The 17,638-nt window shown below is 37.1% G+C and overlaps 1 protein-coding gene across 4 annotated transcripts in view; it reads right to left on the reverse strand.

Moving 5' to 3' along the window:
- fhod3a (formin homology 2 domain containing 3a) overlaps nt 1-17,638 on the reverse strand; it is a 136,764-nt gene that overhangs the window by 34,806 nt on the left and 84,320 nt on the right. For all 4 annotated transcript variants that reach the window (XM_061982411.2, XM_072915598.1, XM_061982413.2 and 1 more), the window contains 6 exons: nt 11,943-12,010; nt 5,117-5,222; nt 4,220-4,314; nt 2,582-2,693; nt 2,419-2,513; nt 100-243 (listed from right to left, as the gene is read on the reverse strand). In XM_061982411.2, coding sequence (XP_061838395.2) covers nt 100-243; nt 2,419-2,513; nt 2,582-2,693; nt 4,220-4,314; nt 5,117-5,222; nt 11,943-12,010 — 620 coding nt within the window. The remainder of the gene's footprint in view (nt 1-99; nt 244-2,418; nt 2,514-2,581; nt 2,694-4,219; nt 4,315-5,116; nt 5,223-11,942; nt 12,011-17,638) is intronic.

The raw sequence follows: 17,638 nt of genomic DNA on the forward strand, positions 1-17,638 counted from the left end.
ACTCTGCACTTGTGTGAGATGGCCACAACCCTCCATGGTCACTCTGCACTTGTGTGAGATGGCCACAAGCCTCCATGGTCACTCTGCACTTGTGCACACCTCGTAGATGTTGAGCTGCTCCAGCAGGTCCAAGTCGGTGCCTTTGCGCCCCAGGTGTCTCTGTGTGACCGCCTCTATGCTTTGCTCCTCCAGAGCGTCCACCGTGTCGTAGAAGGAGTCCTGGTCAGGTAAGGCTGCCAGTGTCTGCAAACACCAATAACTCACACTGTCAATAACATATGAATATTCATGTATACAACAACATTTTATTATTGCATTTTTTATGTACAATGTAAAAAATTATAACATTGATTTTATGGAGGAAAAAAAACTGCCAGAATTTGATCGTAAAATGACAGTGTTTTTTTTTCTTTTTCATTACAGCATATTAATATAAATAGAAAAAAATAGTACCCCTTTTTGTACGGTACAATATCGTAAATATCACGGTGGTTTTACTGCTCATTATTGTCAATTGAAAAAAAAAGGTAATTTTTTTAATTTATTTTTTTTAAAGTAAAAAACTGGCAACTCAGTTGCCAGAATTTTTATCGTAAATATTACGGTGGTTTTTACAGCATGTTACTGTAAATACAAATACAAAAACAGTCAAAAAACTGTCAGCTCAGTTGCCAGACTTCTTTACCGTAATTTTTACGGTGGTTTTTACAGTTTATTAATGTAAATTTAAAAACAAAAATGGGAACATGTTTTTTTACGGTAAAAAATCTGGCAGCTCAGTTTCCAGAATTTTACCATAAAAATTACGATTATTTTTTTACACTTATTACTGTAAAAAAAAAATGTTAACTCATTTTTTACAGTAAAAAACTGGCAGCTCAGTTGCCAGACTTCTTTACCGTAATTATTATGGTAGTTTTTACAGCTTATTAATGTAAATTTATAAACAAATATGGGAAAAAAAATGTTTACGGTAAAAAATCTGGCAGCTCAGTTGCTGTAAATACATGTTACTGTAAATACAAATACAAAAACAGTCAAAAAACTGTCAGCTCAGTTGCCAGACTTCTTTACCTTAATTATTACGGTGGTTTTTACAGTTTATTATTGTAAATTTAAAAACAAAAATGGGGAAAAAAAATTTACGGTACAAAATCTGGCAGCTCAGTTGCCAGATTTTACCATTAAAAGGACGATTATTTTTTTACACTTATGACTGTAAAAAAAAAAAAAAATGGTAACTCTTTTTTTACAGCAACAAACTGGAAGCTCAGTTGCCAGATTTCTTTACCGTAATTATTACGGTATTTTTTTACAGCTTATTAATGTAAATTGAAAAAAAAGCCAGAATCTTACCATAAACACTACAATTATTATTTTTTTACACTTATTACCATAAAAAACAAACAAAATGGTAACCCTTTTTTTCAGTAAAAAACTGGCAGCTCAGTTGCCAGAATTTGTATAGGAAATATTATGATGGTTTTTACAGCATATTACTGTAAGAAAAAAACAAATAGTCCCCCTTTTTTTTTTTCGGTAAAAAACTGGCAGCTGATTTGCCAGAATTGTATTGTAACAGTACAGTGGTTTTACAGCACAGTACTGGAAAAAAAAAAAAAAAAAAGTATGCCATTTTTTTACGGTATAAAACTAGCCACTCTCTTGCCAGAATTGTATCCCAAAATTCCAATGTTTATTTTATTTTTATTTTTTTACAGCATATTACTCTAAACTGGGGGAAAAAAAAAACAAAAAAAAACGGTACCACTTTTTTTTCCGGTAAAAAAGTGGCAGCTAAGTTGCCAGAATTGTATGGTAAAAATATGGTGGTTTTACAGCATATTACTGTAAATTGTTTTTTTAAGGCATAAATTCTGGTGACTGAGCTGCCATTTTTTTAATTGTAAAATCTCGGGTTAATGTTTTTACGGCGCATTACAGTAAATGCAAATAAACGCTACCGCAGTTTGTATTTGTTTTTTTTTTTACAATAAAATTCTGGTGACTTAACTTGCAGTTTTTTTTACTATACAATCCACAGTTGTTTTTACGGTGTATGTAAATGCAAAAACGGTACCACACTTGTTTTTTTACAGTAATAAGCTGGCCGTTTTTATTCCCCTGCAAAATCATGGTCATTTTTCCAGTTTTTACAATTTGCTTTAAAATCTTAAATCAAGCAAATATTTATTGATTTGAACAAAAAGTATTATAATATCACATTTGTTGCAATTACAGATCAGATTACAGTTGAGAAAAGATATGCAAATTGATGCACTACACGTATTATTTGGGTCCAAATGAAAGGTATGTGTACATTTTGCAAGAAAACATATTTCCAAACCATATAAAACGATGTCGCGGGCCAGGTCTGGGTTTGACAGCCTCACGAGTACCCAAAGCTTTGAGAAGTACCTTGTTGACGAGGGTCATGGCGTAGACCAGCAGCTCCGTGTCCACGCCGTCTTTCTCCTGCAAGATCTCCATGGCATTGGACCACGCCTTGCGACCTGCCACAGCAACTCACTGGTTATGGCGACTGCATGAAACACGCCCGATGATGAGCCACTTTACTCACCTCTCTTGGCGTCCACCGCCACAATGGCTCGTATGAGCAGCGGCGCGTTGGACTCGGAGTACTCCACAAAGACCAGCAGCAGCTTCATGGCAGTCTTTACCACCAAACGGAACTGGAGGACAGGGAATAAAACACCTTTTGGTCCTACAGTGTCCACTACCACAAAATATCTGTGCGCCTCACGATTCCGATTCCGAATCGATTCTCCATGCAACACGATTCCCGCAGTGTATTATTTGGAATAATGATTATAATGGCGCTTTTTCCAAACAGGTTACAGGTTAGAAACGCTCCTTCTGGCCTTAAAACCTCCTGTTAAAATGTGTTCTGATAAAAAACACTTTTATTTTTGTATTCATTCATTTATTTTGAATCGATTTTTTGAAAATGATCAATTATAATATTTATAGTTGACATTTTCACCGATACTAGTACCAAATCAAACCAGTGAAGTTGGCACGTTGTGTAAATACAATGATTTGCAAATCCTCTTCAACTTATATTCAATTGAATACACTGCAAAGACAAGATATTTAACATTCAAACTGGAAAACTTTGTTATTTTTTGCAAATATTAGCTCATTTGGAATTTGATATCTGCAACATGTTTCAAAAAAGCTGGCAAAAGTGGCAAAAACTTATTTGGAACATCCCACAGGTGAACAGGCTAATTGGGAACAGGTGGGTGCCATGATTGGGTATAAAAGCAGCTTCCATGAAATGCTCAGTCATTCACAAACAAGGACGGGGCGAGGGTCACCACTTTGTCAACAAATGCCTGAGCAAATTGTTTAAGAACAACATTTCTCAAGCAGCTATTGCAAGGAATTTAGGGATTTCACCATCTACCTTCCGTAACATCATCAAAAGGCTCAGAGAATGTGGAGAAATCACTGCACGTAAGCCATGATATTACAGACCTTTGATCCCTCAGGCGGTACTGCATCAAAAAGCGACATCAGTGTGTAAAGGATATCACCACATGGGCTCAGGAATAATTCAGAAAAACACTGTCAGTAACTACAGTTGGTCGCTACATCTGTAAGTGCAAGTTAAAACTCTCCTATGCAAAGCCAGAGCCATTTATCAACAACACCCAGAAACGCCACCGGCTTCACTGATGCAAAGTGGAAATTAAATTCTAAGTTAATGATTATTTGCAAAAAAAAAAAAAAAAAGAAGTTTCTCAGTGTGAACATGAAATATCTTGTCTTTGCAGTCTATTCAATTGAATATAAGTTGAAAAGGATTTGTTGTATTCTCTTTTTATTTACCATTTACACAACGTGACAACTTCACTGCTTTTGGGGTTTGTACTTCTGCTCAACATATTTAGATAGATAGATAATATCTTATTGATTCCTTCAGGAGAGTTCCCTCAGGAAAATTAAAAGTAATTGTATGTAAATACATTTTTTGTCAGTTATTAATGATTCACATCTTATGTGGTTAGTACTTATTTTTCTAATCAGCCTGACCTAAGGCTAAAGTTGATGTGTTTAATCAATAATACTCTTGGTGATTAACACATGCAAGTAGGTCAGATATAATTATTGAATACGATTAAAAATCTAGAGTGAGATGACGAATTTGTTGTTAATATCTGCGTAGTGGAAAATATAAGTACGGTAGTCTTACCTTTGAGCCCACCAGCGTGTAAAGCCACTCCATTGTCTCGGTGTGGCTGATGACGCCGTTCATGCCGTCAACGTAGAGCATGATCTGTCCAAGAGCTGAAAAAGAGTACATAAGTTTGTTTAAAAGTCCCCTTTTATGCGAAATAATCACATTCTCACAGTCATTTATGTACCAAGAGGCGCCAAACATGAGGGAAAAACATATTTCAGCAGGCTTCGCTACACATCTGAAAATACATGTGGGAGCTACAGTCATTTCAAAAAAATGGTAGGGATGACTAAAAGCGCTTTTTGGATTTCGGAGCGAGACACTTGAAATACACAATTGTGAGACTTGAAGTAAATACTGTGCAGCGTTCTTGCAGTGACTGTGCCAATATGGCCATCGTGAGTGCATATTTGTGGGCCTGTGTCATGTTGACGCCACACACCCCAGCAGCACCTGGGAGACCGCATGTGTTGCAAAAACAAGGCGTCACATGTGCGGCGTGTTTTGATTCCACGCGGCGTGGAGAGAGGTCGGCGGGTTTCTCTCACGGGGGCACAGACGACCCCCACGCCCCCTTTTTTTTCTGCAGCGCCATCACGTCGCTAAGCCCGTAATGGCAAAGCGAAACACTCGGTCATTAAGGAAAGACGATCCACGGCAAGTTTGGAGTGTGAAACGGGAATGTGCTCCTGTATCTTTAAAGGGGGGAAGGAAATTCATAAGGAATGGTCAATGATTGGATTATTTCCAGTCCAAAAGTAAATAATAATAATAATAATAATAATGGATTCTATTTGTAAAAAAACACTTTCCATTGAGCAAACAACCTCAAAGTGCTACAGTGTATTAAAAAAATAAATAAAAAGATAATAAAAATAAATAAAAACAAAAACTAGAACTAGCATATACCTCTTAAAATGTAGTTCTGGTAGTTCTGGTCGGCTTCTGCGCCCACTTTGATGAGACACGTCAGACCTTCCGCCATCACAAACTCATGGACCAGGTCTTTGTCATCCTGCAAAGTAAGAAATAGTTTAGATTATAAACACTACGGAACCGTTAAAGTACCAGTAGAGTGGAAAAACAAGTTGACTTTATTCGCTTATTTGTGTTTCATTGTGTCCATTAAACCAGTGTTTGTCAACCACTGTGCCGGGGCACACTAGTGTGCCGTGGGAGATTATCTAATTTCACCTATTTGGGTTAAAAATATTTTCTGCAAACCAGTAATTGTAGTCTGCAAATTTTGTGTTGTTGTTGAGTGTCGGTGCTGTCTAGAGCTGGGCAGAGTAACCGTGTAATACTCTTCCATATCAGTAGGTGGCAGCCGGTGCTAATTGCTTTGTAGATGTCGGAAACAGCGGGAGGCATGGTGCAAGTAAAATTGTGTCTAATGCTTAAACCAAAAATAAACAAAAGGTGAGTGCTCCTCAGAAAAGGCATTGAAGCTTAGGGAAGGCTATGCAGAACAAAACTAAAACTGAACTGTCTACAAAGTAAACAAAAACAGAATGCTGGACGACAGCAAAGACTTACTGTGGAGCAAAGACAGTGTACAGCCGAAAACCATGTCAGAAAACCAACAAATTTAGCTGAACTGCAGCAATTTAGTGGTCAAGTGGTCAAGCAGAAGCTTGTGGATGGCTACCAAAAGCGCCTTATTGCAGGTAAACTTGCCAAGGGACATGTAAGCAAATATGAACATTGCTGTATGTATACTTTTGACCCAGCACATTTGCTCACATTTTCAGTAGAGCCATAATAAATTCATAAAAGAAGCAAACTTCATGAATGTTTTTTGTGACCAACAAGTATGTGCTCCAATCACTACATCACAACAAAATAAGAGTTGTAGAAATGATTGGAAACTCAAGACAGCCATGACATGATGTTCTTTACAAGTGTATGTATACTTTTGACCACCACTGTATATATCATATACATTTATGGATCATAATGTTTCCCAAAGTAATTGTTGTTGGCTCCCAAAAAATCTGCATGATTTGCATTGTTGTTGATGGGAAAGGGATCTGAGGTTCCTACATGCGATGACGGGACTGGCTCGCTAATTAGCCCTCAAAATGGCTTGGGAATCTCTGTGAGATTAATACTATTTCAATTTTATCTATTTACTGGCAAACACTGTCAGTCTTTCGGTATCATACATCAGATATATATGATCATAGCTTCTTTTATCATATTTAAAATTTAAACTTTTAAAATGTTTTTAAATTGGTGTTAATTTGAGTTCTTCTCCAGTGTGGATGTGTTAAATGTTAAAGTTGAAGTAGCAATGATTTTCACACACACACTAGGTGTGGCGAAATTATTCTCTGCATTTGACCCATCACCCTTGATCACCCCCTGGGAGGTGAGGGGAGCAGTGAGCAGCAGCGATGGCCGCGCCCGGGAATCATTTTTGGTGATTTAACCCCCAATTCCAACCCTTGATGCTGAGTGCCAAGCAGGGAGGTAATGGCTCCCATTGTTATAGTCTTTGGTATGACTCGGCCGGGGTTTGAACTCACGACCTACCCATCTCAGGGCGGACACTCTAACCACTAAGCCACTGAGTAGGTAAATGTGGTGTTTTTTCCTCAAACCCTCAGTGCCATTCCATGTTTTGTTTTGGCTTTGTTATCATCAATAGTGCTGTGTGTGTGTGTGTGTGTGTGTGTGTGTGTGTGTGTGTGTGTGTGTGTGTTTTGATTGATTGATTGAAACTTTTATTAGTAGATTGCACAGTACAGTACATATTCCGTACAATTGACCACTAAATGGTAACACCCCAATAAGTTTTTCAACTTGTTTAAGTTGGTGTCCACGTTAATCAATTCATGGTAGTGTGTGTGTGTGTGTGTGTGTGTGTGTGTGTGTGTGTGTGTGTGTGCGTGCGTGCGTGTGTGTTTTCTTCTATTATTGTTCTTTTTTGTTTGTTTAATTTAGTTTAGTAGAGCACTTTGTGTTTGCCACTGGCCTGTGCATGAAAAGTGCTAAATTCATCAAGTTTGATTTGACTTGATGGAACATCAAAAGTTGAGATGACTAATTAAATGTTAATATTTGAGTGGCCCCGGGTCCGTCTGCGGTGGAAAAGTTGGGCCCCGATGTCAAAAAGGTGAAGAACCTCGGGATTAAACTATGAGCATTGCATTGTTTGGACCTCCCAGCAGGAGGCAGTAAAGTGCTGCTGGTTGGAAAAAAAACAAGTTCACCACAACAACAACAAGTGCAAGTTGTTCTTCTCTCATGAGACAAACAAGACTAAGGAGACACTTGTGTCACAAACCTGAAGGGGGCAGCAAACCCCTCAGGCGTCAACAAAAAACATTTTTTTTTTTGTTCTGGCAATATTAGACAGTTATTTACATTGCAAAAACTGAAATCTAAGTAAGATTAAATATCTCAAATATTTGCTTATTTTCTGTCTGATAAGATAATTCTTCTCACTAAGCAGATTTTATGTTAGAGTGTTTTACTTGTTTTAAGGGTTTTGGTCCTAAATGATCTCAGTAAGATATTACAGCTTGTTGCTGAGATTTGATGACCTATATTGAGTAAAAACTTAGACTTAGACAAACTTTAATGATCCACAAGGGAAATTGTTCAACACAGTAGCTCAGTTACAATGATGGAAAGTGTAAGGATGGAAAGGACATCCATCCATCCATTTTCTACCGCTTATTCCCTTTGGGGTCGCGGGGGACGCTGGAGCCTATCTCAGCTACAATCGGGCGGAAGGCGGGGTACACCCTGGACAAGTCGCCACCTCATCGCAGGGCCAACACAGATAGACAGACAACATTCACACTCACATCCACACACTAGGGCCAATTTAGTGTTGCCAATCATACTTATCCCCAGTTGCATGTCTTTGGAGGTGGGAGGAAGCCGGAGTACCCGGAGGGAACCCACGCAGTCACGGGGAGAACATGCAAACTCCACACAGAAAGATCCCGTGCCCGGGATTGAACCCAAGACTACTCAGGACCTTCGTATTGTGAGGCAGATGCACTAACCCCTCTTCCACCGTGCTGCCCCGATGGAAAGGACAATGCAGGTATAAATAGACTAATAAATAGACAAACATGCTTGAAACTAGAATATCAAGTGTTGCAAAGCTGTGTCATCAACACTCACAAGTATAAAACTACTTTTTTAAAGTCATAATTTGTTATTTCAAGCATGAAAAAACAAACATGACTTTGACACAATTGGGTCTCATATTAAAACAGATGTCAGCCAAATGGACTTTGCTGTTTTATTTTCAATGAAACAATAGAAAATACGTACTCATATAGTAGTACACTTGTTATTAGTGAGAATATACTTATTTTAAGTAGGGATGTCCGACAATGGCTTTTTTGCCGATATCCGATATTGTCCAACTCTTAATTACCGATACCGATATCTACGGATACCGATATATACAGTCGTGGAATCAACACATTATTATGCCTAATTTGGACAACAAAGTATGGTGAAGATAAGGTCCTTTTTAAAAAAATTAATTAAATACAATAAGATAAATAAATTAAAAACAATTTCTTGAATAAAATAGAAAGTAAAACAATATAAAAACAGTCACATAGAAACTAGTAATTAATGAAAATGAGTAAAATTAAGTGTTAAAGGTTAGTACTATTAGTGGACCAGCAGCACGCACAATCATGTGTGCTTACGGACTGTATCCCTTGCAGACTGTATTGATATATATTGATATATAATGTAGGAACCACAATATTAATAACAGAAAGAAACAACCCTTTTGTTTGAATGAGTGTAAATGGGGGAGGAAGGTTTTTTGGATTGGTGCACTAATTGTAAATGTATCTTGTGTTTTTTATGTTGATTTAATACAAAAAAACAAAAAAAACAACAACAACAAAAATGATACCGATAATAAAAGAACCAATGCCGACAATTTCAGATATTAAATTTTAAAGCATTTATCGGCCGATAATATCGGCAGGCCGATATTATCGGACATCTCTAATTTTAAGGCATTTTGGGGTTCATTGAGGTTAGCTAATTTTACTTGTTTTGGAAAGTCTTAACAAGCCAAATGTTCTTCTTCTATTGGAAGATAATTTTGCTTAGTTCAAATAAAATACCCCCAAATTTTTGTATTTTGTATTCTTGTTAGGGCTTCACGGTGGCAGAGGGGTTAGTGCATCTGCCTCACAATACGAAGGTCCTGAGTAGTCTTGGGTTCAATCCCGGGCTCGGGATCTTTCTGTGTGGAGTTTGCATGTTCTCCCCGTGACTGCGTGGGTTCCCTCCGGGTACTCCGGCTTCCTCCCACCTCCAAAGACATGCACCTGGGGATAAATTGATTGGCAACACTAAATTGGCCCTAGTGTGTGAATGTGAGTGTGAATGTTGTCTGTCTATCTGTGTTGGCCCTGCGATGAGGTGGCGACTTGTCCAGGGTGTACCCTGCTTTCCGCCCGATTGTAGCTGAGATAGGCTCCAGCGCCCCCCGCGACCCCAAAGGGAATAAGCGGTAGAAAATGGATGGATGGATGGATGTATTCTTGTTTTTGAACACTGACTTTTTGCAGTGTACCTATTCAATGTTTGTCAATCACTTATAAAAAGGAAAAGTGTCGTCCCTCCAGGATTTTGCTGGCTTTTTTCAGAAAGTTGCAGCAAAAGTTGCCATGTTTTAAATTATGATCTACGTTGGAAACGTGTAAAAATGTAATGGTGGTCAAAATGTTGCATAGATTATGTTTTTCAGGATGCACCATTTACGTGCCTCCACTTTGACAACGCCTTCTCTCCGTCGCCTTTGTTGTACCGCTAGTTTTTAGTGCTTCCATAGCGAGACTACTAACCAATATAGGTTAAAACTGTACGCTACTTTGTGATAGAACAGCGGAGGATGCATGTGCATGTACGAGCCAGTCTGCCCCACAACAAGAAGACATTTATTGACTACAATGACGGACTCTTCGGCTATCTTGCAGATATTTGCTGAAGTCACAAATTGGGCAAATTCCAAGCGGCTCGTTTGGAGGAAGTATTAAGGAAGGGAAGATTGTTTTATAAACATCCCCGCAATGGTTTGATTTCACATTTTCGGCACTTATGCAGATCCCAAATACACCAAAACAGCTACCAATAGGTAGGAAAAGTTGTTTTTGCACCTTTAAGGTTGAATTTGTTATCGATATTTATCTAAAAAAGCACAGGATTTCAACAAAAACAAGACACAAAAATACCGTATTGATGTTTTACTCATTTTATACTACACAGACTTAAAAATAGACTGAAATAAAAGCATATTCTAAGGCACACCTGGGCAAATTACGGCCACATGCGGCCCATTAAGATGTTCAATGTGGCCCGCCGGACGTTCTACATAATTATTTTAAGACCTTTAACATCAAAACTGTAGTGCTGTTTTTAAATGAGCGCAAGTCTTGAACTGTACAAAGTATTTCAATGGTTGAAATCTGCACTTTTGGGTGTTATAGGAGTTATTACAGTAATCTACGTCACAGCAGCTCAGACTAGGAACAATGCAGAGTGGGCGGGGTTTGTTTTCGGAGCAGCCAGCCCTAAATGCGTGTGTCAGAAACAGATGCGGACGCACATTTTTATAACAAATGTCTGCATAAAAGTGTTAATATATCATATTGTAGGTGTTTATTACACTTTGCATTCATATTTTGCTGTTTGTTATATTTTTGTTGTGTTTTGCTTGATTGTAAAAGAAACACAACTATGGAGGAGCTGGTCTGGGAAGTAAAATATGTTCATATGTTGTTAATATTCAGTGTTTTATTGTTCATAGTTAATATTGTAAATCCCACTTTCTTTATTTTCATGTACATTTATTTTGGGTGTCCCATTCAGTAAAAAACTGTAAAATTCCATTCCTTTTTTTTTTTGAGGGGGTCTGTTATAACGTTTTTACAACTCTATGGAACATTGTGAATTTTGGTATTAGTGTTCTGGAAAAAAGGGACCCAAACAGACATACTGTACAGCAGATTTATACAGCTAAATGTGTATATATAATTTATACACACAGACACATTTGTTTCTCTCAACGTGGCCCCCCGAGTCAAAATATTTGCCCAGCTATGTTCTAAGAGCTCATTTTTAAAAATACAGTTTTAATTGAACTAATAATTGTACAAAATAATCATAATTATAGAAACACCACCATTCTTGTTACCCAGAAAGGCTGAGAGCTGTAGACAGAAACAGGAAGTGAATAAAAGTTTAGTGATATATCAGATTGTAGGTGTTTTTTTTTTTTTACCTTTCGCCTTCATATTTCGCTGTTTGTTGCATTTTTGTTGTTTCGCTTGATTGTAAAATATGTGGATGGAGAGGGGGTTTGACGTTCATATGTTGTCAATATTCAGTGTTTTATCCTTCATAGTTAATATTGTAAATCCCACATTCTTGATTTTCATGTACATTCTGGGTGTCTCTCATTCAGTAAAAAAAAAAAAAATTCCATTCCGTCTATCATAATGTTTTTAGCTTTCAATCAGACATTATTGTGAGGTTTTGTATTAGTGTTCCTAAAAATCTGATATACCGGCCCCCAGACACATTTTTTCTCTAAATTTGGCCCTTCGAGTTAAAATAATTGCTCAAGCCTGTGTTAAAGAGTAAACAAATGGTGGCGTGCGTATACTTAAAACACTGAAAAAAACCAAACTGTTATACAAACATAACAACAAACTCAACTGTGATTGGACAAGAAGTTTACCTGAAAGATTTGCTTCAGTGAGAAGAGCGCCCTCCTCAAGTCACGCCCATTGGAGTTATATAGTCGTTCTGTGGGGAGAGAGAGAGAGAGAAAACATGACATTATTAGCCTTGTCAGCAAAAAAAAACATTGAGACGATCGTTCCCTTCTTGACACGCGTAACACTCAAAGTTTGACAAAAAAATGTTCACACACGTCACTGCCCAGGCTGTCCCCTGGCTACACACTTTCACCCTGTCCTCAGTGGCCGTGCGACACGTGTGTGACCTCTGGCTCGATGTCTGTCACGCATGGACACACACACACACTTTTACACGCACACTCATGCCCACGTTGCAATAGTGATTAGAGCCGTAATGGAATGTTAATGAGCCGCTGGCTCGGTTTTAGCCATGAGGTATTCAGGTCACGACATGGAAAGCACTCAGGACCAGCTGATAAAAGCACAGATAGGACGGCAACGATCCCTCGCCTCGTTGTGTGCGTGCTCAAACCAGAAGAAAACCCTACCATCTTGTCAACAAAGCATGTTGGTATTCAAATAATACCTTGTTTGTTTGACTTTTGTCAGCCCAAACAGTCGCACCTCTTGGGTCAAATACAGAGGGGATGATGGAAAAATAACTATCACTATCATAAGCCTCTATTCACTGTACAGGTAATTGTCAATACTGGAACACATTCACGCAATTAGATGTACTTTTATACTCCAAAAATTACATCAATTCCTTGTTTTCTGGGACAGTGTCTTCTCCTTTTCGAAATTAAATTTTATTTTTTTTCGAATGTCCACATGATATTCTGTATGATATGTCGATATTCTCCAACCATTCCTCCATTAACACTTTCTACTCTTCCTGGACACATTTCAAAGTTACACAAATTTCTGTTTATCCTGGAATTCCAACTTTTCAATACCAGCGTTTCCACCCTACTACTACTTTGACCACATTTACTTATCCCCCATCAAAACATTCCACTTACTCAGAACATTCAGGCAATCTTTTGTCCAAAATTCACAGTTTACCCACTTTTTCGTAACACTTATTCTATTTGTATTAAAAACGGTTACTAGTATAACATCAGCATGTCAGCATTATTAAACTAGCATGCTAGTTCGCTATTTGAGCAGGTATATTTTATGCTTAATTCTACCTATATTTTAGCTGTATACCTACACAATTGGCTAAAATGCTAACATGCTGATATTTAGGATTATAGAGATTATAGCGCAAAATTACAAAACCAAGTAAAATGTAGGTTCATACCTCCAAAATTGGTCAAAATGCTAACATGCTAAAAGTTGCCATGCTAGCAAGATAGTGCAAAAATAACGAAACCCATAAATCGTAGATTAATTGAGCAAGCTAGTAAAAAATAAAGTAATTGTAATTTATACCAAAAAAATTGGTTAAAATGTTAAAATGCGAACATTTAGCATGTTAGCAAGATAGTGCCAATTAACAATAGCCTGGTTTTTAGTCGTATACCTACATAATTGGCTAAAATGCTAACATGCTAATAGTTAACGTGATAGCAAGATAGCACAAAATAATGAAACCCATAAATCATAGATTCATTGAGCAAGCTAGCAAACAATAAAATAATTGTAATTTTATACCAACAAAATTGGTTAAAATGTTAACATGCGAACAATTGTTTAAATGCTAACATGCTAATAGTCAACATGCTAGCAAGATAGTGCAAAATAACACAATCCAGTATTTGTAGGTTTATACCTACACAATTGTTTAAATGCTAACATGCTAATAGTCAACATGCTAGCAAGATAGTGCAAAATAACAAAATCCAGTATTTGTAGGTTTATACCGAAAAAATTGGTTAAATTGCTGATATGCCAACAGTTATCGTGCAAGCAAGACAGAGCAAAATAACACAATCCAGTAATTGTAGGTTCATACCTACACAATTGGTTAAATTGCTAACATGCTAATAGTTACCATGCTAGCAAAAGATAGCGCAAAATAACAAAATCCAGTAATTGGAGGTTTATACCTACAAAATTGGTTAAATTGCTAACATGCTAATAGTCAACATGTTAGCAAGATAGTGCAAAATAACAAAATCCAGCATTTGTAGGTTTACACCTACACAATTGTTTAAATGCTTTACGTTTAAGTGCGTTACGCCTAATAGCGTGTTTGTGTGGCCGTGTTGTGCGTTGTATTGCAGGTCAGCAGGAGGGGGATTGGGCAATACGAGGCATATAAATCCTAAATTTGCGTGCTGATGCACAATCCCCGCACCATCAGGAGGGGGAGGGGGAGGGGGAGGGGATACCACCGCCGCCAGCACGGGAGGTGAAGACAGGACAGACCCCATGCCAAAGTTGTGACTGGGTGTCGTTGTCTGGGTCACTGGATCACACTTGGACCCGAGCGCATGACAACCGTGTGTGCAGCGAGCGAAGCTGTCAGCGTAACCTTTCCAGAAACATCTGTTATCCATCGCGGGCGAGTCAGCAGCTGTGATAAGCGTCGAACTTGGCCGTGGTTCACCGCCGCCAGCGAGCAGTTAGGTGTGACAAATCTCCAGTGTGAGACAGCAGGATTTAGGTGGTGTGCTCATCATAGAGTTAAAGTTAAAGTACCCATGATTGTCACACACACACACTAGGTGTGGCCAAATTATTCTCTGCATTTGATCAATCACCCTTGATCACCCCCTGCGAGGTGAGGGGAGCAGTGGGCAGCAGCGGTGGCCGCGCCCGGGAATCATTTTTGGTGATTTAACCCCCAATTCCAACCCTTGATGCTGAGTGCCAAGCAGGGAGGTAATGGCTCCCATTTTTATAGTCTTTGGTATGACTCGGCATATCATGCTGGCATACATATAATATTTATATCTTCAAAGTAGGACTGTTCTAATCAGGGTTTTATGCTGCTTGATACCGATCCACCTTAGGTGAGATGGGCTGATAATGATATCAACACAATACTTAAACTACTTCCTGATTCTCTTTTACTGTTTGATCAAAACTAGGTCAATAATACAACCATCTACTACTCTTTTAATTCTTATATTTTATATTTACGTATTTATTTTTCTTTATAATTGTTTTTTTAAATATTTGATTTAAAAAAATGTTTTTAATAAATAAAAAAATGCTTTAATTCTGCACTATTTAAATCTTTTATTTCTATGTTTTTTATTAGATTTTTTTCTTAATATTTTATTTTATTATATACTCATATATAGACATATATACACAAATGTATACACACATACACATATACATATATACTGTACATATGTACATATACATACGTATATACATATATATATACATACATGTATATACATATATATACATACGTGTATATACATATATACATGCATATATACATGTATATATAAACATATATATATATACACATACGTATATACATATATATATATACATACATATATACATGTATATATAAACATATATATACATATATACACATATATAGACACACGTGTATATACATATAAATACATACATATATACATGTATATATAAACATATATATATACATACATATATACACATATAGACACACATGTATAAACACATATATATATATATTTATATATATATATAGATATACATACACACACACACATATATATATATATGTATATATATATATATACATATATTTATATGTGTATATATATATATATATATATATATATATATATATATATATATATATATACATATATATATATATAAATATATATATGTATATATATACACATATATACGGGACAAGCGGTAGTAAATGGATGGATGGATGGATATATACAAACACACACACACACACACACACACACACACATATATATATATAAATACATACATATATATATATATATACATACATATATATATATATATATATATATATATATATATATATATATATATATAGCTTATGACTACGTTTACACTGCAGGCCAAACTGGCTCAAATCTCAGTTTTTCAAAATCAAATTTTTTTCCCAGCTGTCTGTTTACACTGAAAATAACATGTGATCTTAATCAGACTCCAATATAAACGTGCAAAGGCCCCAATGTGGCTTCAACATCACTTGCATGCGCAGTTCCATAACGTGAAAACAAAGTTGACCGGATTCCGTAAATGCACTCGGAAGTCACTACTACACATTTAAAGTTTTGGTTTTGTTTCTCACCTTTTTTTGTAAGGGGAGACGGAAGTTGGCAGACCCGTCAGCGATCCTGTTCTGTCTCCCTGTAATGTTTTATCCTGTTCTGTCTCCCTGTAATGTTTGATTCTGTTCTGTCTCCCTGTAATGTTTGATCCTGTTTTGTCTCCCTGTAATGTTTGATCCTGTTCTGTCTCCCTGTAATGTTTGATCCTGTTCTGTCTCCCTGTAATGTTTGATCCTGTTCTGTAATGCCTGTCTGCTCTTAAATGGGATTGTGCTGAAAATGTTAATTTCCCCTCTGGGATTGGATATTATATATTATATATATATGTATATATATTATTGGGATTATTAAAGTATTTCTGGTTCTGATTGCAAGACAAGCAGCGGATGGTGACTGGTTCTTCAACATACCTGCCGATGAACACCTAATTACAGCGTCAGCACAGTTTGTTTTACTCTCACACGCCGCCGGAATTCCCATAAGTCAGTGGGCGGAGGAGCGCCGTGTGACGGATGAAGACGGATGCCTGCAGTTGTTTAGGAAGACAGTCAGGAAAAACAAGACAAGGAAAAGGCGAGTGAGGAGCTGGCGGTCCACGTGTCCTACCCAGACCAGGATCTCATTTTCCCCCCCGTTATTATTGTCATAAGGAAACCTGAAACACTGGCAGCCATGTGTCATTGTGGCTTGTACGCCGTCTACGCACGCAGCCGTTTGTGCGCACTTGACACGTTTTCAGTTGAAGAACTTCAACTGTTGTCTTTTTGTTTGAAAAAAGGACACATAGTTCTTCACCCTGACCTCACATGTGCGGCGCTGCGGTAGCCATAGCACGTAATTTAAACCCAGGCTGCGTCTTTAAATAGATTTTATGAAGCGAGAGAAACATCTAAAGCCACAATGAGCTGTTATTGTCATAGTATTTTCTCATTATGAACGTCTGCAATACATTACAATGCTGGAATACAACTGTATTTGGGTTATTCACTCAACTGCAGAGACGACCAGGCCGTTTTTTTTTTTTTAGTAAGGCATCTACTGTCTCCTGCAGGTCGAGGCTGGGCCGCAAAATGCATTTGCTTCAGACTTCATGCTCCATTTCAACCAAATGACTAAATGTGTTAACTACCGTATAGAGAGCACCGGTATATAAGCCCCACCCACTCAATCTTAGAAGGAAAACATTTTTTTCCCACATATTAGCCGCACTGGACTATACACCGCAGATATAAATGTTGTGAAATTAGTTATTTACACAGACAGATTTTGTAAATGTTTATTTACATACCTTAACTGTTCCCAAACGGTGTCTGTAACACGGCAGTAAAACGGCTGGTCAAACAAAACAGAAGTCATCGTCATGGACTCATTATGAGCATATGTGAAGCATGAATATATATATATATATATATATACATATATATATATATATATATATATATATATATATATATATATATATATATATATATATATATATATATATATATATATATATATATATATATATATAT

Source organism: Nerophis lumbriciformis, linkage group LG21, assembly GCF_033978685.3.
Source record: "Nerophis lumbriciformis linkage group LG21, RoL_Nlum_v2.1, whole genome shotgun sequence".
In the NCBI taxonomy this organism is placed as follows: Eukaryota; Metazoa; Chordata; class Actinopteri; order Syngnathiformes; family Syngnathidae; genus Nerophis; species Nerophis lumbriciformis.